The 23,432-nt window shown below is 37.5% G+C and overlaps 1 protein-coding gene across 1 annotated transcript in view; it reads right to left on the bottom strand.

Annotated features, from left to right (window-relative positions):
• ZSWIM6 (zinc finger SWIM-type containing 6) overlaps positions 1-23,432 on the bottom strand; it is a 217,572-nt gene that overhangs the window by 36,587 nt on the left and 157,553 nt on the right. Inside the window, exon 5 of the mRNA XM_081088785.1 lies at positions 466-645. Coding sequence (XP_080944911.1) covers positions 466-645 — 180 coding nt within the window. The remainder of the gene's footprint in view (positions 1-465; positions 646-23,432) is intronic.

Here is a 23,432-nt window from a genome sequence, read left to right as displayed (position 1 = left end):
TCGACTGAACAACCGGTTGACCAGTAGCTATGACATGCACTGACCACCAGGGCTCAATGCAGGAGCTGCCCCCTGGTGGTCAGTGCACTCCCACAGCCAACCTCCCATGGCCGGCCAACCTCCCACGGTACCCCCCCCCCCCCCCGACTGGGTGAGACGGCCCTGATCGGCTCCATTGCCAGCCAGGCTGAGGGACCCCACGTCTAGTTTTATATAATTGTAAATAACCCATACTAATACATATAAGTATTGCATCCTTCTGTATTCTGAGAATATGAAGAAAAGCACACAATGGTCTCAGGTAAAAATTAAAACATATATTCACAGTCAAAACACATTAAATTCCTTAAGTTATAATAAGTTCTTAAGTGGGGAAATTATTTTCTCATATTCATTGTAAGTTACTGTCATAAATGTATGTGCACAATTAGATACGAAGAAAGCAGAATATTACTGTGGACTAACCTTGGTTGACATTTGCACCCTGAGGCAGAGCGTTGGTTAAGTTGGGTAATTCACTGCCATGATTTCCATCTTCCCATGGACAGACATCAACACTGTTCCACTTTTTCAGCTGTTTTAGCCAACTAGCCTTCTGTTCCAACTTGCAGTGGGGATTTAAAACTATACACATCCACAGAGCACCTAATTTAAAAGGAGAGAGGGCAGTAAATTAAAAAAAATTATAAAAATGTTCAATTCTAATACCTAATGATAAATTTTAAATCATTTCAAAATGGATTCAAATCTGTCATTTTTATAACACAATTCTCTCTTTAATCCAAGCCACAAACCCCATGCAGAGTTAATGGAAGGAGGACAACTGAATTTGAACCAAAGATTCAAACACTGTTTGTTACAAATAAAGATGAAAGATATTTCAAATGTTTATTGTTAAATACTTTTCTACTTATGTAACATTTTGGACAAAAAGTCAATAAAAGGTACAACCCTAAGGTCCAATTTGCCACTTCAATTTAAAAACAGATTTTATACATGGATTCTGCAAAAAGTCACTCTAAATAAAGAACACAATGAACACAAATAAACAACTTCCTAGTTTCCTTATAGGAGTGTCAAGCTTTATTGTATTTATTAATTAGTATGCCTATCTATTATATCAATAATGTCTTAAAAATAAAATTCACTTAAATATACTTCCCTAAATGATTTAACCAGGAATTAATCTTTATATAAATGAACTCATTAAATGTATGTCTTTATGTGAATGAAATCACTAAACATTAATCAAAATTACACTAGTTATTTAAGGTAAAAGCCAAAGTGAATTTAGAAGACATAACTTATAATTTGAATTAAGGTTTTGATTTATTACTTTCTACAATCTTCAGAAAAGAGGTAGCTAATTCAAGCAAATAGTTTACAAGTTTTAAAAGTTCAAGTTTTTCTTTATTAATTTCAAAACAAGATAGATACCAATACGTCAAAGCCATTCACAATACTTTTGCTTTGAAAAGACACGTCTGTGTGTATTTTATTTTAATCAGTTGTGTTAAATGAATAATAAAGATAGAAATGATCATTATGTTTTGTTTGTCCAAAAGAGATGCTTTATGTTCTTCCACATTTAATATTAGCAAGCTTCTTCACTTAGAAATTTTGGTAAGTTAAATACCGAATAAACTTTTACCACAAGAAAATAAAAATGGACATAATCTATCTAAGCCACAAATATTTACAATTTACATTTCCATATTTTTAAATGCCAATTGAAAAACAAAATGTGGTTGAACTAGATAAGGCCACCACAGCTTATCACAGCTTAGCCATGATTATAACCAAAAAATCTGAACAAAATGCAAAAAGCAGCAATCTAGCGACTCTGAAAAGTAAAGGCTAAATACTAATAGAATAATATTACAAGCAGATTATGGAAACAAAACATGAAGAAGCAAGCCATACGGGGATGACTTCCTGTTTTCTTTTCCCTCTCTTTTCTTCTGGCTTGGACACAAGATTAGACCCATTAGAGGAACTTTACAGATGGCATATTCAGCAAAGACTTGAGAGAAATCTCATCTACCTGGTGAAAGGCCTGGGAAAGGGGACCTTAACCTCCACTCGGGAGCAGGAGCAAGGGGATCCTGGATACTGTGTGCAAAGAGGTACAAGTTCTGGTAACATCTCATGTGCATGAAACAGACCCCAGGAAGCACAGCCAAGGCCTTAAAGACTTTATTGACATTGTCACCTGAAGAAGGTGAAACAGGCCTTATATCCTGAATCTACTCTGGTTGGTTGTATGCTTTAAAAAAATAAATTATCCAGAGGATTTTAATAGGACCCAGACTCTCACAACACAATATTCAAAATGTCCAGGATCCAAAATTACGTGGCTTACAAAGAAACAGTAAAATGTGATCAATTCTCAAGGGAAAAACAATCAACAGATGCCAACCAAGATGAACCAGATGTTAGAATTATCAGTCAGAGACTTTATAGCAACTATTATAACAGTGCTCTATGAGATGAAGGTAAACACTATTGAAAGAAGTGAAATACAAACTATAAAAATGGACTAAATAGAAATTTTAGAACTGAAAAAAAACACACACCAATATTCGAAATAAAAAATTCAGTGGATGGGATCAAGAGCCGATTAGACAGAAGGAAAAGTCAGTGAACGTGAAGATATAAATGATCTCATCTGAAGAACAGAGAGAGGAAAAAACAACAACAACAATAACAACAACAAAAACACAGAAAATAACAGAGCCTTAAAGGCAGGCGGGAAAACAGTGTGTCACTGGAGTCCCAGAAGAGACAAAAATTTGGGAAAAATAATGACTCAAAACTTTCCAAATTTGGAGAAAGATTAATTTAGAGATCTAATAAGCTCAGCTAACCACAAAAAGGTAAACTCAAGGAAAACCATGACCAAACATCATAATCAAATCACTAAAAATCAAAGTTAAAAAAATCTTGAAAGCAGAGAAAAATGAAATACCATATATAGAGGAATGACTCAAATAATTAGAGCTTCCTCATCAGAAATCATAAAAGGCAAAAGACATTATCTTTAAATTGTTAAAAAAACACACACAAGTGTCAACCTAGAATTCTATATCCAGAAAAAATAGACTTCAGAAATGCTGAAATAAAGGCATTCTCTGATTAAAGAAAACTAACAGCATTCATTGCCAAGAGACCTGGTCTAGAAGAAATGCTAATGGAAGTTTCTTCAAGGCTGAACAGAAATAATACCAGAGGGAAAGTTGGAATTATAGGAACAGAGGAAGAGTTATAGAAATAATAAATACCTAAGTAAGTGCAACAGACTATTTTTGTCCTTTTAAATTCTTTAAAATAAATATGACTATTGAAAATAAAAATCTGACCATTGCCTTATGGAATTTTAAATGTACGCAGATGCCCTAACCAGTTTGGCTCAGTGGATAGAGCGTCGGCCTGCGGACTGAAGGGTCCCAGGTGTGCAGGAGGCAGCTGATCAATGTTTCTAACTCTCTATCCCTCTCCCTTCCTCTCTATAAAAAAATCAATAAAATATATTAATAAATAAATAAATATACGTAGATGAAATACACATGAAAACTGTAACATAAAGGAAGGAGAGTTAAAGGAACCTATATAGTTGTTAAGGATACATTCTATTAAAGTGGCAAAATATTAACACAAAGTATATATGTTTGTTGTAATACTGCAAACATTAAAAAATACAAGGAGATACAAACAAAAAGGACAATAAATTACCATACTAAGAAAATTAAGTAATTCAAAGAAGGAGAAAAGAAGGCAGGAGAGAGAGAACAGAGGAATAAAAACAGAGAAGACAAAACAAATGATTAGATGGTAGATCTAAAATTCTCAACAACATCAATAATTATATTAAATATAAATGGTCTAAACATACCAATTATGAAATGGTAAAATTGGACTTAAAAACAAGATCCAGCCTAGGCGTGTTGCTCAGTGGTTGAGTGTCAACCTATGAACCAAGCAGGAGGTCACAGTTCAATTCCAGGTTAGGGCACATGCCTGGGTTGTGGGTTCAGTGCCCAGCAGGGGGCGTGCAGGAGGCGGCTGATCAATGATTCACTCTCATCATTGATGACTGATGCCCGCCTCCCCCCCCCCCCGCTTCCTCTTTGAAATCAATTAAAAAAATATTAAAATAAAACACAAGATCCAACTCTATGCTGTGTGTTCAAAATACACTCTAAATATAATGACATAGATTAAGGGAGGGGGGGAGGAGATGGAAAAAGATATACCATGCAAACATTTTCAAAATAATGTTCAAGTGGCATATTAGTATCAGACAAAGTAGACTTCAGAATAAGAAATACTACACCAGGGATAAAGTGAGATATAACATGATAAAAAGGGTCAGTTTTCCTAGAAGACATAAGAATCCTAAATGAGAATGCTTCATATAATGTCAAGACTTCAAAATACATGAAGCAAAAACTGAAATATTTGAAAGAAAAAATAGACAAATCCACAATTGTATATGGAGACTTCAATACTCCTCTCTTAATAACTGATAGAACAAAAGTAAGTAGAAATTAGCAAGGATGAAGAATGCTTAAACAACACTATCAACCAACTTAACCTAAATAGCATTTGTAGAATACTCCACCTAACATTAGTAAGAAAAAATAAAATGAAATCCTACTCTTTTTTAAATGCACAAAGAACATTAACTAAGATAGTCCATAATCTGGGTCATAGAGCAAACTTTGATAAATTTGAAAGAAAAATCATACAAAGTAACAAGAAGATATTTGGAAAATTCCAAAATATCTGGGAATTAAACAACAAACTTCTAAATAATTTATGAGTAAAAAATAAAGTCAGAAGGGAAACCAGAAAATATTTTGTATCTAAAGAAAATGCAAATGAAGTATATCAAAGAGTTCAGAGGGAAATTTATAGTATTAAATGCTAATATTGGAAAAGAAAAGATTCAAATCAATAATCTAAATATCCACCTTAAGAAATTATAAAAAGAGAAATCAAAACTAAAGCACAAGAAAGGAAGTAAAAGATCAAAAATCAATTAAATTGAAAACCAGTAAAAAAAAAAAAATCAATGAAACCAAAAGCTAATTCTTTATAAAAGATTAATGAAATCATTAAAGCTGTATGTAATCAGGCTGACTGAAAAAAGAAAAGAAAAACTAGCAGTTTCAGGAATAAAGGGGGCACATCATTATAGATTCTAGAGGCATTAAAAGGCTCAAAAGGGAATACTATGAACAACTTTATGTCCATAAATTCTACAACATAGATAAAATGAATTCTGTAAAAACAACAAAGTTCCCTCAAGAAGAAATAATAACCTGAACAGTTGTAAATTTATTTTAAAAATTAAATATGTAGTTAAAAGTCTCTAACACTGCAGGTACAGGTGTTTCCCTGGAAAATTCTCCCAAACATTTACAATAGAAAGAATACAAATTCTACACAATATCTACCAGAAAACAGAAGAAAAGGGAATGGTTTCCAATTCATTTTATGTGGTCAGCATTACCCTGATATCAAAACCAGAGAAAGACATTACAAGTAAATACAATTACAAATCAATATCCCTCATGAACATAAAACAGAATACTTCAACAAAATATCAGCAAACCTAATTAAGAAAATATATATATATATTTTAAAAAGTAAACCACAACTAATTAGAGCTTATCCCAGGAATGCAAGGCTGGTGTAACTTTCAAAATCAATCAGTATAACTTACTATATAAACAGAATGAAGAAGAAAAACCATATGACCACTTTGACAGATACAGAAAAAACAACTGACGAAATTCAACATCCTTTCATAATAAATAAAACTCTCAGAAAACTAGGAAAAGAAGATAACTTACTTAACCTGATAAAGGGCATCTGTTAAAAAAAACAGTTCACATCATAATGGCAAAAGACAGAATGTATTTCCCTTAAGATCGAAACAAGGCAAACATGCCTGCTCTTGTCACTCCTATTCAATATGACGCTGGAAGTCCTGGCCAGGCCAATAAAGAAAAGGAGGTTAATGACATAGATTAGAGAGGAAAAAATAAAATAGCCTCTATTTGCAGACAACTAATCTATATATAAAAAAAATAAAGCTCCTAAAACTAATAAGTTTAACGAGGTCATGTAATAAAATTCAAATAAAAAAAATCAACTGCACATCTATATGCTAAAATGTCATTGAACAATTAGAGATCAAAATTTACCAAATAAGAACCCAAAAGACCCTAAAATACTTATAAATCTAACAAAACATGCACAATCTCTATCATAAGAACTACAAACCACTGACAAAAGAAATAAAGACAATCTCAGAAAGCAGAAAGTTACTATATTCATAGATTGAAAGTCTCAAGTGTTAAGATGCCATTCTTCCCCAAATTGATTTATATATTAAACACAACCCCTCTCAAAACCCTACCAAGCGTCTGTGTACATATGGAAAGAATAGATATAAGATAGCTAAAACAATTTTAAATAAAGACAAAGCTGAAGACTCACAGTATGTTAACATGATATTTGAGACTTCCCATAAGTTACAGTAATCAAGACAACGTACAAGTGGTGAAAGAAAGGCACATAGATCAATGGATTCAAAAGCTCAAAAATAAACCTACAGAAATATGGCCTATTCAAGGTTCATAGTCAATTCAAAGAAGAAAAGATAAATCTTTTAAATAACTGGTACTGAAACAATTAAGATATTCACATGAAAAAGATGAGCTTAAGCCTGCACCATACACTTCATTAAAATATAATTCAATAAACTTATTAAAAACTAATTCAGCCCCTAGCCAATGTGGCTTAGTTGGTTGGGTGTCGTCTTATGCACCCAGAGGTTGACTGGGACACATGCCCAGGTTTCGGGCTTGATCCTGGTGGGGGGCATGCAGCATGCGGGAGGGAGGTAATCAATAAATGTTGCACTCTCACATAGATGTTTCTCTCTCTCTCTCTCTAAAAATCAAAAAACTATTCTTAAACAAACAAACCTCAAAACAACAAAAAAACTAATTCAAAATGTATCACAGACCTCAACGTAAAATATAAAACTTCTAGAAAAAAAATCTCTGTAACCTTGGGTTAGGTAAAGATAATGTTAAATATAATACCAAAAGTATGATACATAACAGTTAAAATTGATAGTGGACTTTATCAAAATTAAAAATTTTTACTTTTCAAAAGATACTGTTGAGAGAATAAAAAGGCAATCCACAGACTGGGAGAAAATATGTGCAAACCATATATCTAACAGAGAACTTGTATCTGTAATGCCCTCTCAAACCTCATCAAGAAAATGAACAACCCTATAAAAATAGGCAAAAAATTTATAAAGACACTTCACCAAAGAAAATATACAGATGGCAAAATGCAGATGAAAACATACCTGGCATCATTAGCCCCAAGGAAAATGCAAATTAAAACCATACAAGATACCACTATACCCCTATTATAATGATTAAATTCAGAAAAACAGATTTAAAAACTGATAATACCAACTGCTGCTGAGGATGTGGAGCAACTGGAATGCTCATAATTGCAGCTAGGAGTGCAAAGTAATGTAGTCACTTTGGAAAATGTAAAAGACTGGAAATAACCTAAATGTCCTTCAACTGGTGAATAGATAAACAGTGGTGCATATAACAGAATACTACTCAGCAATAAAAAAATTAATATTCACAAATAATGTGATGTAGATTTATTTTCAATGTATCCATTTTCATAATTCAGAATTCCGTATTTGTCCATATCTGTGTGAATTATAATCTATTTTGAAAATTATTTAAAAGCACTACCAAGACAACTAAAAGCTAAGATAGGTGGCATAGAGCTAACTTTAAATTAAATGTAAAATAAAAAAATAAATTAAATGTAGAAATTACATATTCTAAAATATGTATCTCAAACCCATTGTTTTCACATTCAATTTCTCCTTTTTAAAAATGCAAGTGAAATACTAATTTTTAAAAACAGAATTTTTAAAACCAAATTTATATTAAGCACTAGCTCTTTTTAAGTAACTCAAAAGATAAAATTAGGAAAATATCAATCAATGTATGTAGTGTTATAGACTGACTGATTTGCATATAAAGGAACTGATAATGTGACAATGAATCAGTGCGTTTCACCTTTACCTGGGAAAAACTCAAGAGTCTGTACGAAGATAGAACAGTACTGACAAAGAAATACAATTCTACTTAAAAAAAGTTCTTTTGAAGAAGTAGAGAAACACTAAGAAAACCGTAATTAAATAATTGTTATTATCACTAATAGTTACTATTTCTTGGGTGCCTATATAAGCTACAGGCATTATATTTAGGGTTTTACAAACATTTTCTCATTTACTCATTACAATAATCCCCCATGGTCAGAATTAATATTTCTATTTTAAAGGTAAGAAAACGAAATCTCAAAGAGATTGTGGTCCTTAAAACCAAGATTGTAAATATTTTTGGAAACTTTAAACAATGATTTCTATGACTTGATGAAAAAAGAAATTCATAAAACTCACCTTAGATTTTCATGTTTACATTTCTCTAATTAGAAAATTTCTATTTTACAGAATGAGAAAATATTTAAAAACCAAGAATTTATTAAATTGCCTGTAACATTCTTTTATCTTCCTAAAAGAGAGGTTTCATCCTGAAAGAATGTTCTTAATGTAAGACCATCTAACAGATATGGTCTTTAATCTTAACAGTCAATAATACAAAAGCTGTAATTAGCATTAATAACCAAGTTAACCAAATTGAGTATGTCATTCTCCAAATTTTATTAATTCAGAGTCCCACTTTGGGTATTGATTTCCTTCCCCTCCAATACATGTCTGAAACATTCCCAGCTTTAAAAATAAATTTCTTTGATGATCAAATGCTTCATTTTGATGTCCCCTGGAAATATTAACTCTTTCAAGGACTCAACCAAATATAGGAGAACTCAGTGAGAACTTTGTGTCTCTAGCACCTAGCAGAAGATCTGGCATCCAGAAGTTATTACTGGTTCTTTCACAGAACATGCTTAATTATTTGCTATGAGTTACAATGAAAACAAATTCAATAGTTTTAAATTGCTTTCCTAGCTTCAATGCCTCAAAGTATATAAAGGCAATTATCAAATCACTGGTGTGTGCAGCATTCAGATTCTGAATTATCCATGGCTCTCCTGATTATACATTTCAGCTCTCATCTAGGTTTTCTTCACCATCCAGCATGCTTTTCCTCTCCTTTCCACTACTCAGCCTAATCTGCATGCACTCAGTGATTTCAGCAAAAAGATGCACTGTAACTTACAAGCCAAAGTAAAACAAAACTAGGAAAGCAACTTCCCTGGGAAGAAGAAGAAGCATTCTTTGCACATGGTGAATGGTTCTAATCCACTGGGTGGTCTTAAACCTGTTCACGTCCTATATATATCTGACCAAAATAGTCAGAGAATGTGGACAGAATCACACTGAGGCAGAAGACAAAGCATCACAAAGGCCTCTGTGGTTACTTGCATTGCACCAATAACTGCCAGTGGACAACCACCCACACTCTGGCCAAATGTCAGTAACAAAAATCAATGAATTACCATGCCCTGAAGGCCAGTCTTTCCTGTCAAACACCATTTTGCCCTACCTCACATTGTCTTACATTTCCAACTAGAATAAATGTTTGATCGACAAGCTCTGATCTTAAAAGGGCAAGATATGGATTACCAGCCATAAGAACTTGGGCAAGCCCACTTAGTTTCTCTGTGGCAGCAGTTCCCTACTTAAACAATAGGAATAATAATTTCTACCTACCTCAGTGGGCTATTTGAACTTAAGATAATACAACTGAAAATGGTGAAGTTCACCCAATTCCAAAAGGTGCATTCCTGCCTGCCGCTGTGTAGACTTTGGTGTTGAGGAAATTGAGACTCAAAGGTTAAAACAGTTTGGAGAGCTCAGATTGCAAGTGATTCTGATTTTCACTAGGGTTCAAATAGTCTATAGAAACTCAAAAGTTAACAGAACCCAAGTTCTTATTATTGGAGGGGGAAAAGCAGAAGTCAAAAGCAGAAGTGAAATGTGGTAGAAGGAGAGTATGAAGGTGAGGAAGAATCACTGTTGAACAAAAATTATTAAAAATTAAGATGTAGACTACACTAGGACTGTGTTGCACTATTTCCTAATAATATAGATTCATTTTTGACAATTTTATCCCTTTGTCCAACATAAGGGATAAAGTTAACTGAAATAACAGAACTTCATTTTCACACATTATTATATTCTACACTGTTAGAGATATTTGGCATTTGGAAAATGACCACTAGAAAAAGCATGAAATATTGTCAGGGGTCACAACCATGCCCTGGCTATCTATTACTACGTACAAAACTACCCTGACTTAATGCTTACCACAACAATGTACCATTGCATCTCATGATTATGTAGCTCAAAAATTCTCTCTGCTCCTTACTCCTCCCTGCCCCCAAATGGCTTCTCCATGTAGAAACCAAGGGCTTTCTCATGCATATCTTTTAGCTAGAAACATCTTAGCCTGCCTCAGGATAACTAGACTTTTGACCTAGAAACCCAGGTCTCAAAGATGGAACCCTCTGAGAGACAGGAAGTAGATGCTGCCAGTCACTTATACTATAAGTGGTTCTCAACCTGTGGGTTGCGAACAATGAAAATACATACTGCATATCAGATATTTACAGTACGATTCATAACAGTAGCAAAATTACAGTTATGAAGTAGCAATGAAAATAATTTTATGGTTGGGGGTCACCACAACATGAAGAACTGTATTAAAGGGTCGCAGCATTGGGAAGGTTGAGAACCACTATACGCTTGCACCCAGAAACTGGCCCAGCATCTACTCTGCTATATTCTGTTGGTCAAACATTTATATAAAAACTGCCCAGGTACAAGAGGAGAGAACACAGACCCCACATCTCAATAAGAGCACCAAAGAATCTGTGGCCATTTTAAATCTATCGAAATTACTAGAAAAAAATAATAAAATGTTATAAAGTTTATAATCTCTAGAAAAGATTATAAAATGTTTGTTTGAATACAAAATGGAAAAGAGGTATTTACCAGTATGAGAATGTTAGTTAAAATGATCAAATCTAAATAAACCACTCAACATATGAGAAGAGCTCCAAATCAAGCAAAAACAAACAAATCATTATAAAAACTTAACAGCATAGAAAGGATCCAACACATGCTGCAATATTAAGTGCTGGTATGTATGCTAATTTTTTACCCCTTTAAAGGAAAATCCTAACAAAATTGGGTTACATATGTTAGGTTCCTAATTAAAAGTCCACATTTAAAGTTTTAAAATGTTAGTGTTTAGGGTACAAAGAACATACCATCTAGTTCAACGAACATATTTCTAAAGTGAATAGCATCTTTATTTATCCACCTGACAATAACAGCTGCCACTTATTGAATATTTACCTGACACTAACCCTGTGCAAAGTGTTTTATATACATTATCATATTTCACCCTCACAAAAAAACTCACTGTACAGATAAGGAAACTGAAGTTCAGAGAAGTGGAAAGGTTGTGCTGCTATTAAAAGATGGTAGCCAGGATTTGTTACCACACCCACATTCCCCCCAAAATCATTATTCTTAAATAAACACTATGGTGTTTAGCTTTCTGCCAGGCTATGTGGCCAGAAAGCACTTCTGTAAGTTAGGATTCATATGTGCAGCTATGCATCTATGATTTCCAAGATTAATGTTTTTAGTCTTTTGACAGAATCATTATTCCCTTCCTCAAATTTTAGCAGTATAATACAAATGACATATCACTGTCTAAAATTATGAAGAAGCCCTGGCCAGCTTGGCTCAGTGGATAGAGCGTCAGCCTGCGGATTAAAGGGTCCCAGATTCGATTCCGGCCAAGGGCACATGCCTGAGTTGCAGGCTTGATCCCCAGGGGGGGCGTGCAGGAGGCATCCAATCAATGATTCTCTCTCACCATTGATGTTTCTATCTCTCCTTCTCCCTTCCTCTCTGAAATCAATAAAGAAATTTAATTAAAAAATAAAATAAAATAAAATAATGAAGGAGCCTTAAATATACAACCAATAAACCCTATACCTCAACCACGTGTTCTTAGAACATATCTTATGCATGTATAGAAAGCATATCCAACAAAAACCTACACAGGTTCATCTAAATGGAGTCTAATAAAACAAAAGTAACCAGTTTTTCAGGACAGGCATAGCAAATAAATAATTTTACTGTAGATTAAAACAGCAGATAAACAATCTGAAGACTCAGCTTACAATTGAAATCTGTTTTCTCTGAAAATATGATAATGTCCGATGAGGTCTGTTAGGGGGGAGTTGTGTCAGCATTTCTGGGATAATGCATTTGCATGTGACTGTGTGTGCTTTTTGCCTGCTGGGGGGAGCCTTATGATCTGTGACTGAATAAATGTGGCCATTCTCTAACTATTGCTAGACCCTGTCTCTCCCCTACCCTCCGCCACCCCCCTTCCATCAAAAAACTTGTTTGGAAAGTTCCTTCTATTCCATGGTTTTTTGCAAATAAATCCAGTGTTTAAAATAAAAGCTACATATTTTATAAAAAACACTTTGGAATTTTTGACAAATGTTGCTCTTTTCCCTGTTTTCCAGGAGGTACAATGAGTATAATGCTACTGAAGATAGCAAAGGGAAGCGGCAGAGGAAGTAGGGAGCAGAGGACCAGGGCAACCAATATCACCTTGTTTACTTTTTATTTATTTTTAAATTTGTCTATTATAGTTGACATTCAATATTATTCTGTATTAATAAGTTTCAGATGTACAGCACAGTGCTTAGACAATCATGTACTTTTATCTTCTTTAAAGGTAAGAAATAAGAAAGGTCAGTGAGTCCCTTTCCCCTGTTCCAAAGATGGAGAATAAAGATTGTTAAATGTATGGGAAGTTTAATTTCTACTTTTTAATATCATGTTTATTTTTATGAACTAGCAGCAAGCAAAGAAAAACAATCACTTCTGGTATTTCCCAGGGTTCCACAAATATAAAACAATTCATAATTTTTATCATATTTATTTTTGTTCTCAGGACTATTATAAGAGGCTAGAATTGCATGCATGATCCAATTAACTTATTATACTTATTTAGAGGCCACGAAATGCCTAATTGCAGTCACAAATAGGAGATCACTGGTATAATTAGTTGTGCTAGCAAAACTGTAGTTACAAAATTTCTTGGGTCAGGCCACACAAAAACCATGACCCTAATTATAGTATTGTTCTCAGTACAATTCAGTCTTAATATGTTAGTAACTCATGTTTAGAAAATAAGTTTAACTGGAAAAAACATTCTTCTTACTTTAAATTTGGTATGCTAGCTTCTTAATTCACTAAAACATCTCCAGGAAAATTTCAAAATAAAACTTCAGGGATACTGTAAAGAGAGAGTTTTCAAGATCACTTAGGTCAAGCAGAGCTAAACCCTCAGCAAAAGGGCATTCAATCAGTAAAATAACCATCTTTTTGTTGTCAAAAAATAAAATAAGCCACGTATATTCCAAAGCAGTTGACTAGTAACCTGGATAATGTTCCTCTGGGCAAACCTGTGGCCCTTATCTAATAAAGGGTGTCCCAAAATTCACACAAGAAGTAATTTTGATAGAAAACACAGGTTTATAATTAAAAATTGTAAATTTTTTATTGATTCATAAAGTATACAGTATAGGGTTATGTATGGAATAGCATATCGGGTAGATGGGTTATCATGTCGTGATAGTGAGCACCATTAACTGTTATTGCCTGAGCAGCAGCATTTTTGAAGAAGAATGGTCCGATAATGCCTCCAGCCCAAAATCCGCACCAAACAGTGACATGTTGTGGATGCATTTGTTTCTCAACAATCACTCGTGGATTTTCTGAACCCCAAATGTGACAATTTTGTCAATTAACCAAGCCATCAAGATGAAAATGAGCCTCATCAAAATTCAGCCATATTTATGCAAAACGGTCATGGAAAATTTCAACAAAAGAGTGCGTATGTGCCAGCAAAGCCGTGGAGGACATTTACCCGATATGCTAGTCCATACATAACCCTATACTGTATACTTTATGAATCAATAAAAAATTTACAATTTTTCATTATAAACCTGTGTTTTCTATCAAAATTACTCCTTGCATGAATTTTGGGACACCCTTTATGTGGTCTTCCCATCCCACTTGATGTGTCAGTGCTGCCGGGTCAACATGCAAGATTCATCTAAAACAGCCTTGCCTCACTAGGAACCTGGTTCTACAGGAAATAACCAAAGACAGGAAATTCACCACTCACCACCCTTCTCATTTTCGAGAGAGGGAAGAAGGAAAGACAGAAGACAGTGACAAACAATGTCTTATTTTGATACGAAAAGGGGAGTCAACAGTTCATGAGGAGAAGGAATGTGAGCTGTGGTAAACTCCAAAAACATTCTCCACATGCTCTGCACTGGCTGTGTAAGGAAGCTATCTATGTAAACAGTTCCATTATTCGTCCAACAGTCCTGCCTCAAGTCTCTTTCTCTATTCCTAGTGTTTGTGTGTGTGTGTGTATACACACACACACACACACACACACATACATATATTTATTTCTTTAGGTCTTCAGGATGCCTCTTCTCCACTGAATCTACTATCTCCACACAGACAAAAGAGTCTTGGAATGAGAAAGTGATATGTGCATTATTTAAATTATCTTATTTTAGGCCTCAAGAATCAGTATCACGCTCATATTACAGATAAAGAAACTGAGGTTCTATCTAAGCTAAGGGACATGTACGGGGCTACACCGTTAGTAAATATGAGAATTAGAATCTGTACTTTTAAAAAGAGTGTCTGGCTCAAATAACCCCATTCTTTATATTCCAATTGAAGGCTTTGAAAACAGTCCTGGCAAGCTTATATTCATTTGTCCCTTTGAAAAAAATATGGTCAAGTCTGACAAGGAATTACCTTTGAATATCTACACTAATAAAAGAGAAACATGCAAATTGGTGTTACTCCGCTACGCTCACCAGCCAATCAGATGAGTATGCAAATTAACCCAACAAAGATGGCAGTTAAAATTTGCATACATGGACACCCAGCGGCCTGGGTCCCGGGAACATCATCAGCACCCAGGTCACTCCGAGGTAGGCCCCGTGTGGGCCCTGAGCAGCACAGGAAGGGCCTGAGCCAGGGGGCTCCTGAGCAGGGGTAGAGCCAGCCATCGGAGCTGCAGGGGAGCCCCCTGCTCAAGCCTAAAGTGTCGGCCAGAGGCATCAGGCCTGGGCGGGGGGCGGAGCCGGCAATCGGAGGGGTCTGGGGGTCCCCTGCCCAGGCCTGATACCTCAGCCAGAGGCGTTAGGCCTGGGCGGGGGGTGTAGATGGCGATCGGAGAGAGATGGGGGTCCCCTGCCCAGGCCTGATGCCTCAGCCAGAGGTGTCAGGCCTGGGCAACGGGCTGATCCGGCGATTAGAGTGTGATGGGGGTCGACGCCTCTGGCTGAGGCGTAAGGCCTGGGCAGGGGGCAGAGCCGGCGATCGGAAGGGTCTGGGGTCCCCTGTCCAGGCCTGATGCCTCAGCCAGAGGTGTCAGGCCTGGGCAAGGGGCTGATCCGGCGATTAGAGGGTGATGGGGGTCGACGCCTCTGGCTGAGGCGTAAGGCCTGGGCAGGGGGCAGAGCCGGCGATCGGAAGGGTCTGGGGGTCCCCTGCCCAGGCCTGACGCCTTGGCCAGAGGTGTCAGGCCTGGGCGAGGGGCTAATACGGCAATCGGAGGGAGATGGGGGTTACCTGCCCAGGCCTGATGCCTGGGCCGGAGGCATCAGGCCTGGGCGGGGGGGGGGGGGTGCAGAACCAGTGATCAGAGGGAGATGGGGGTCCCCTGCCCAGGCATGACACCTGGGCCAGAGGAGTCAGGCCTGGGCGGGGGGCTGAGCCGGCGATTGGAGGGGTCTGGCGGTCCCCTGCCCAGGCCTGACGCCTCAGAGAGAGGCGTCAGGCCTGGGCAGGAGGTGGAGCCGGCGATCGGAGTGTGATGGGGGTCATGCCTCCAGACAAGGCGTCAGGCCTGGGCAGGGGGCCGAGCCGGGATCGGTGTGAACTACAGAGGAAACACCTTTTCTGACTGCTCATTGGCTAAGCTCCCTGTATGCCACTGGTAATATTCTTAGTAACTTGGGTAATAAGAATCCAAAAAGGTGATCTAGGGTGAAAAAAAACAAAAGGTCCACTGCTGGAGGGCTAAGTAATGTCATATACTGCCCTAGCCGGTTTTGCTCAGTGGATAGAGCCTCAGCCTGCTGACTGCAGGGTCTGGGTTCAGTTCTGACCAAGGGCATGTACCTAGGTTGCAGGCTCCTCCCTGGCCGGGACCCAGGTCAGGGCTCATGATGGAGGCAACCAATCAAAGTGTTCCTCTCACTTTGATGTTTCTCTCTGTCTTTCCCTTTCTCTTCCACATTCTCTAAAAATCAATGGAAACATATCCTCATGTGAGGATTAAAAAAAATAATAAAGAAATGTCATATCTATGAAAGACACATCTTGAAAATGCCTAAAGAAAGTTGTCATTTTTTCATGGTGAAGGGACTGGAATCCGTGTTGATGAAAACACCTTGCTAGCTGCAGTGACTGGCAGTGGCTGCAGCAGCGGGGTGATGGAGCTGGTGCCTTCCCCTGATCAGCCTGGTTGCCTCCCACAAAGGGAGGCCAGACTGCTGCTTAGGCCCGCTCCCCAAGGGGAGCAGGGAGTGGGCCTAAGCCATCACTAGGACATCCCCTGAGGGCTCACAGTATGTGAGAGGGGGCAGGCTGGCCTGAGGGACATCCCCCCCACCCCGGCGCGCCAGTGCACGAATTTCGTGCACCAGCCCCTAGTATATTATAAAATGATACAGAACAGTGTCATATAATATGAAATGCATTAGATCTATCCTCAAAATTTTCTGAAATGCATCCTACCTTATATAACCTCACTTCTTAGGTTGTTTTAGTATGTTTTGGGCTGCTTTAATTTTCACTTACTCATCTGTTTTCTAACTAGACAGTAAGTTCCTCAACGGCAGTGCCTACCACAGGGCACTGTAAATAGCAGGCTTTTGTCACTCTGCTGTCTACCAACCGTATTTATAGATAAGTGCCTTCCCTGAGCCACTGGTACAACACCTTTCCTTTCACTTATCATGGAGAACCAATTTAGAAAAAAATTAATCAGGAGCCCTACCAAAAATAAAAAAAAATTACCATTAGTTATGATTATAGACTATTTATAGCACTATGGTTGTATAAGAATAGCAAGGAAAAGGGTTTACAGTATCCTGTCATATTGGAACTGCAATTTTATTTATAAAAACAGTTTGTAATGCACTGACTTCTCTATGGAGTTCAGAAAGAACCTGTGATGGGTGCCGAGTTTCTCAGAGAATACAATGTTTCATTTTGCTCTAATTCATTCTATTACCGAATTAAACTTTGATGTATTGGTCTTGACAAGTGCTTCATGCTGATTGTATTGTGTATGATAGTATAATCACTCCCCATGCATTTCCCACTGGCTGGCTGATTAATGCAATAGATTACCTGCAGCATTGATGGCAAGAGGGAATCATTGCCCTTCTGTGCTCTAAACTGTTTGTATTTCCAGTGTGCATGCATGCGTGTGTGTGTATGCGTGTGTGTGTGTGTTTTACACGTACACAGGCACCCATGAAGATCTACCTATACATAGGTGGAAAAGGTGGGATAAACCAGAAGAAGAAAAGAAAAAGAAAACTGAGGACACAGAGAACATTAATGTCAATCATTGTTTTTAGTACTCGCTTCTTAATGCTTCCAAATAGGTGACTAGTATTATACCTCAATTATTCATTCACTTTTTATTCACAAATACTTACTGAGCACCAAACTCTAACTAGGCACAATGTTTTTCTCAACCTTTACAGAAAAACAAACTTTAAAAATGTGTCACAATCAGTGTTCTTATCAGTGGGCAAGAAGGGAAAAGGGGGGAGTGAGGATAATCAAGTGAGCACTAACACAGGGATGAAAAAGAATAGCTATGAAATTGGTTTAAATGCCTAAATAAAGACAAAATATAGAGTGAGTAGTTTAGTGGTTAAAAAAAACAACAACACAAAAATCTCTAGATGACTTGGTCTTGGAGATCAGACTCTTGTGCTCTTGCAGCGTTTTGAAAGCATTCCTCCTAATGGGATTTCCTCCCAGTTTCAAGCTTACATTTGACCCAAGTGCCCTTTAACTCCTCCCACCCAAACCCTTCAGCCCTTGCTCATCTGCAAAGACTATGGCTTCCAATCTAAGGCACTTAAAGACTGCTGATCGCTTACATCTACCTATTTTATGAATGATTCTCACTCTCTCCTCCAGGTTTGCTGAAGCAAATTTTGAAATTTACTAGAGTAACCCAAAATGAAAAGGGTTGGAAAGCATGACCCACAGTCAACAAAGTCCGGCTGGCCATAGCTCACCATCACAGAGATTTGGATTTCTATTTCAAAGGTTATCTTCGCAACAGAAGGCGTAGAGTTGAGTGAGTTAGCCACATTTCAGACAACTACTATCACTACTCCTGACTATTACCTTTAGCTCAGAGTCTGAGAAAATAACTGGAAAACCAGTTACTAACTCATCCAAGCAATTTAATGTCAGAAGGCACCTGTATTTTACTAGAGTCCTATTTTTATTTCAATTTGGAATTTTTAAATAAAACACTCAAACAAAATTATACAATTACCAAACAAGATTACAGCAGCCTCACAAAAATTCACCTGCTGCAAATCACTTACCAGTCTGTCTTCCCCCTAAAATATGTAAGAGGAAATTTTTTATATGAATAAAAAAGTTATTCTTTGGTATATCTCTAAGAAGAGCAGCTACTAAAAGTCTATGAATACGACTATCAAGCATGCATTTTGAATCTCAGAATCCTTTGTTCTAGAGAAATCTTGGTGGAAAGCATAGTGTAAAGTGGTGAAAGTCACCTTGCTGGAATTGAGAAGAACCTGCTCTCTCTTCCTTTCCCTCCTACCCTAGGACTCTGTGAGGCAGTGTCTGAACAGCCCCTGCCTAAGGGATAACCAATATTATTTACTTTCCTGGATTCTCCCCACCCCTCATTAACCTACCTAAGCTTAAATGAACTATGAGAACATTTGTACAGTATCCAGAGAAGAGTGTATAAGTATGTGGCTGCCTCAGTCCTGGGCTTCCACTTTTTATTCTAGCTCCTGGCATCCCTGATTCCTGTGAAGCCCCTGGGAATCTCAGATTGTTTAAATGAGGCTTCTCAGCCCTTGTTAATTTTTGTATGCTGCCACTTCAGGGTAAGAAATAGTGCAAGGAAATTATCCTTAGCCTGACTTCCATCATTTTCACTTTCACACTCTTGAGATCCACAATCTAGCAAGGAGACACCTCCAGCTACATTTCCCTTTGGTGGCAGCTTCTTGAGGATAAGTGCAATACTAACTCTTAGGAAGTGGGAAAAGTAAGGAGAACTTTTCTAAATTGTTATGAGGAAGAAAAGGACATGTTTTACTTATGCTCTTACATTCCTATTAACCACTAATTTGAGAGTAGCATCTACTACCAATGGACTCATGGACCAAATAAAAAGACAGCATAAAAAGGTAACTGGAACCCATTCTTGGTACAAATAATGTACCAGCATGCTACGTATATGATATAGAACACTAAAGTATACAATGAATCATAAGGCATCTTAACTCCTAATTCAATCTCCATGGTATTTAGAATAGAGTTTTATAAAAATATACAAAGGAGTGACCTCAAGTGTTGTTATAAATTATCCAAATATCTAAATACCTTATATGACTATCATTAAGACTCTCCAACTTGTTAGATAATAAGATCAAATTACCCGTAAAGCTCTCTTTTAATCTTGAGAACCTACTATTTTATATTAATATTTATTTAAACTGTTTTCTCTTTATTTCTACTTTCACATACAGGGTACCGAATGGATACTGAATCTTAGCAGCTGCAGTCAAAAAGAAGCATGATTGATTGATGCATTACACAGTATTTATCATAGGTTTGCTAACTGTACAGAAATATGCCTCTTCTTTTGGTTAACTTCTGACCCAAACTAGAAATTACTCTGCCTACTTAAAGAAGCAGAGAATAAACCCCTCCTTCCCATCCCCAGACAAGAACAGAATCCAGAGGCCTCTGACCCAAGAACAGAGAGGTCTCAGTTTTAAGAGACAGAAAGCAGCAGGATCACACAACAGAGAAAGAAACCAGACCCCAGTAATGAGGACCCCAGCAGCAGATACCATTCTGAGAACAGTGCTGGAGGGAAGCAAAGTCTCCTGAGCAACACAATTGACAAAGCCCGTGTATTTAGAGGGAGCTCTGAATAATAAGGGGGAAAGCAGAGACCAAGACAGGAGCTCACAGCCCCATTCCAGGGCAGAACAGCCCAGCCCGTGCGCAGGAAGGGTCTGCAGAGCCTACAGTCCACATCAGGTAAACAAGTGCTGACAACCGTGTTATCATCAGGGCCTTGTATGGGCCAGGATAAAGACAGTAGCCTAAGGGTCTTCCCTGCTCCTTAGCAAAGGAGACTGAAAAATGAGAGCAAAACTTCACTGTATCCCATCTGCAGTATGTAATATCTTAATATATAACATATAATGCAGTTCTCCATGGCATATGTTTGCCTATTCTACATTAATGTGTTTGTTTTTTCAGAATCTGAAATTAGAGAGTTGGAAACAAACGGGCAACTAGATGAGGTACGCTCTGCTGACCACTGCAGTCAGGACCGAGGGAGCACGGCTGGGCAGACCAGGCCAGGCAGCTTCTACAGCGTGGTTTACAGCCATCTAGGTATAATCTTCACTTGGTCCCCTGCTCTGCACTTAGCAGAGAGACCGCCTAACAGGCGCATTATATAGTCTTAAAAAAACAAAAAGCTAAGGACAGTGTCTGGTGGTTAAGTCTTTGAAGTCACTGACACCTGGGATAAAATTCCTGCTCTGCTGCTGTGATCTTAGGCAAGTTATGCAGTTTCTTTAAGCCTCAGTTTTCTCAGCTGATAAATTAGAGCTAATAACTGTTTAAGAATTAAATAAAACAATGCATGAACTAAGTGCTTAGCATAGTGCCTGATATAGTGGCTGGACTGTAATGGGAAATAAAACAAAGCGAAAATTTAGATCCTCTCTCTTTCTCTCTTCCCTTTGAAGTTAACATGGAAAAAGAACAAGGTTGGATTGAAGGCAACATTTTTTATAATGAATTGAGCTCATCCCTCAATTGAGCTCATCCCTATCTTTGTTCATATTATTCCTTCTTTCTGGAGTATTCCCTACAATTCACTTTCATAAACATCTTATAAAACCATGTTAAATTCAATCTGTACACATATTTGTACTAAAATGGGAATAAATTACCCTATCAAAGTGCTTCTCAGTTCATTCATGCCTGTTCTAATCTCTTGTGTCTCCTGATGGCTGGCAGCTCTATAATCCCACCTTCCTACCAGTACCACTGTCACAATAAAATATTTCATGCATCTATTCCTCTGGACATAGTAAGTGCCACATATGTACTGATAGAGAAACTAGTTAAGAATTCTGGAAAGAAGGCACTGAAATGGTAAAGCTGTATTCTCCTTGTACCCAAGGAAGACAAGCTAGTAGGTGCCAAGCAATCCCTGATAATGTGGTTCATTAGGATAACATTCTGCAGTCGCAGCGACAAGAAAGTTTCCAAGTCTATAGTGTCATCTTCTTACTGCAAGATGGGGCTCTGGGAATTGCTGTTTTCTCCATGGCCCTAGCAAGGAGGTAAACCACATTGGAATTCTTTCTAGTTCTCAATGAGAAGCAGTTACTCCTTAGCCATTCACTAACCGCCATCAACTTCAAAATGTAGAAAGTTTGAGTTTGAATTTACCACAGAAACTAAGGGGCTTAAAACAGTGTGTGTGGGTGGAGGGAGGAGGGAGCAGAGGGCGTTCCTAGCCTACTGCTTTCAGCAATGTAAGATGGCATTTCCCAGAAACTTTTCCACAATTACCCCCCAAACCAGAGCCTTTAGAGTATTATTTCTGGCTGTGCACAAAGGGTCTTACTATATCCTCTAGAATGTGTAACTTAAGTATATGTTTTCTTCCTTATTCAAGAATAATGTTATAGGTAGCCCTGGCTGGGTGGCTAAGTTGGTTGGAGCATCATCTCACACAATAAAAGACTGTGGTTTGATTCCCAGTCAGGGCATATAACTAGGTTTCAGGTTTGACCCCAGGTCAGGGCACATACAGGAGGCAACTGATCAATGTTTCTCTCTCACATTGATGCTTCTCCTCCCCGCCCACCCTCCCCCCACCCCAACCCTTCCTCTTTCTCTAAAATCAATAAGCATATCCTCAAAAGAGGATTACAAAAAAAATGTGGGTGGGTGTAGGATAGACTCAGAGATGAGAGAAGACTACTTATATCTGGAAATGTAGAAGGAACAGCATTTTCTAGGTACACGGTATAGGTAATTTTTAGTATATTAAATAAATGTGATCCCAATGGATAAACTAAGTCCTCTACTGCTAAACAGATTTATACTGATTTCAAGAGCTCTGAGTCTGTAACCTACTCAATCTGTCCAGCAATGTTATAGCTGTTGCTTAATAATAGTGGTCAAACTAACCTTACAATGAAATTTGAACTAGAAAGAAACACCTAACTATGGCTATTTCTGCTAACACAGAATTAGGCATCCAGATAAAAAGCTTTGGACAGAACTCAGAGGTACCATCTTTTCATGTGACCTGAGTGAACACAGCTCAGAGATGCAAGGCTCTTGCAATAACATCTCCCCAAGAAACAGTGTTTATATGCTAAATAGCAAAACACATGACTCAGCTTAGAGAGAAAGTTAAGTGTTTAAAATATGGGGGGAGGGGGGGTATTATGTAATACTTGAAAGTGAAAATTTAAGGCTTTTCCCCCATGATAAAACTGCAATTAAATCTTATTTAACTGTTTCCTCTAATGACATCCATTTTAATTAGGTTTTAATAAACTGGCAGCCACAACCTATAGTTTTAAAAAGCAAAGTAAAATTACAGTCTAGGAAACATTTAAGGCGAAGAGACCCATCAACACAGATGAGAGGTTACAATATATCCCCTCATACCAAAAGACCCCCACTGTAATTAAGTGTGCTGAATAGACAGCCAGTAGGTGTGCTCGCCACCAATGGCACTGGGCTGTTCTTTGAAATCCCAAGTAGTATCTGTGATCTGTTTTCCAGGAAATTTGCAAGTCTCAGAATAACAAAAGCAATTCAAGAGGTGTGTGTTCTATAGCTCTATTAGCTGTGTAGCCTCTATCAAATGTGCAACTTAGCTTCTACCACTGAAAGGGGCTTTCTGTTTTAAGATTTTAATACACAC

Source organism: Myotis nattereri (assembly GCF_964212035.1).
Source record: "Myotis nattereri genome assembly, chromosome: 4".
NCBI classification, from domain to species: domain Eukaryota; kingdom Metazoa; phylum Chordata; class Mammalia; order Chiroptera; family Vespertilionidae; genus Myotis; species Myotis nattereri.
The sequence above is the reverse complement of the archived record's forward strand: the minus strand, read 5'-3'. Positions and strand labels throughout refer to the sequence as shown.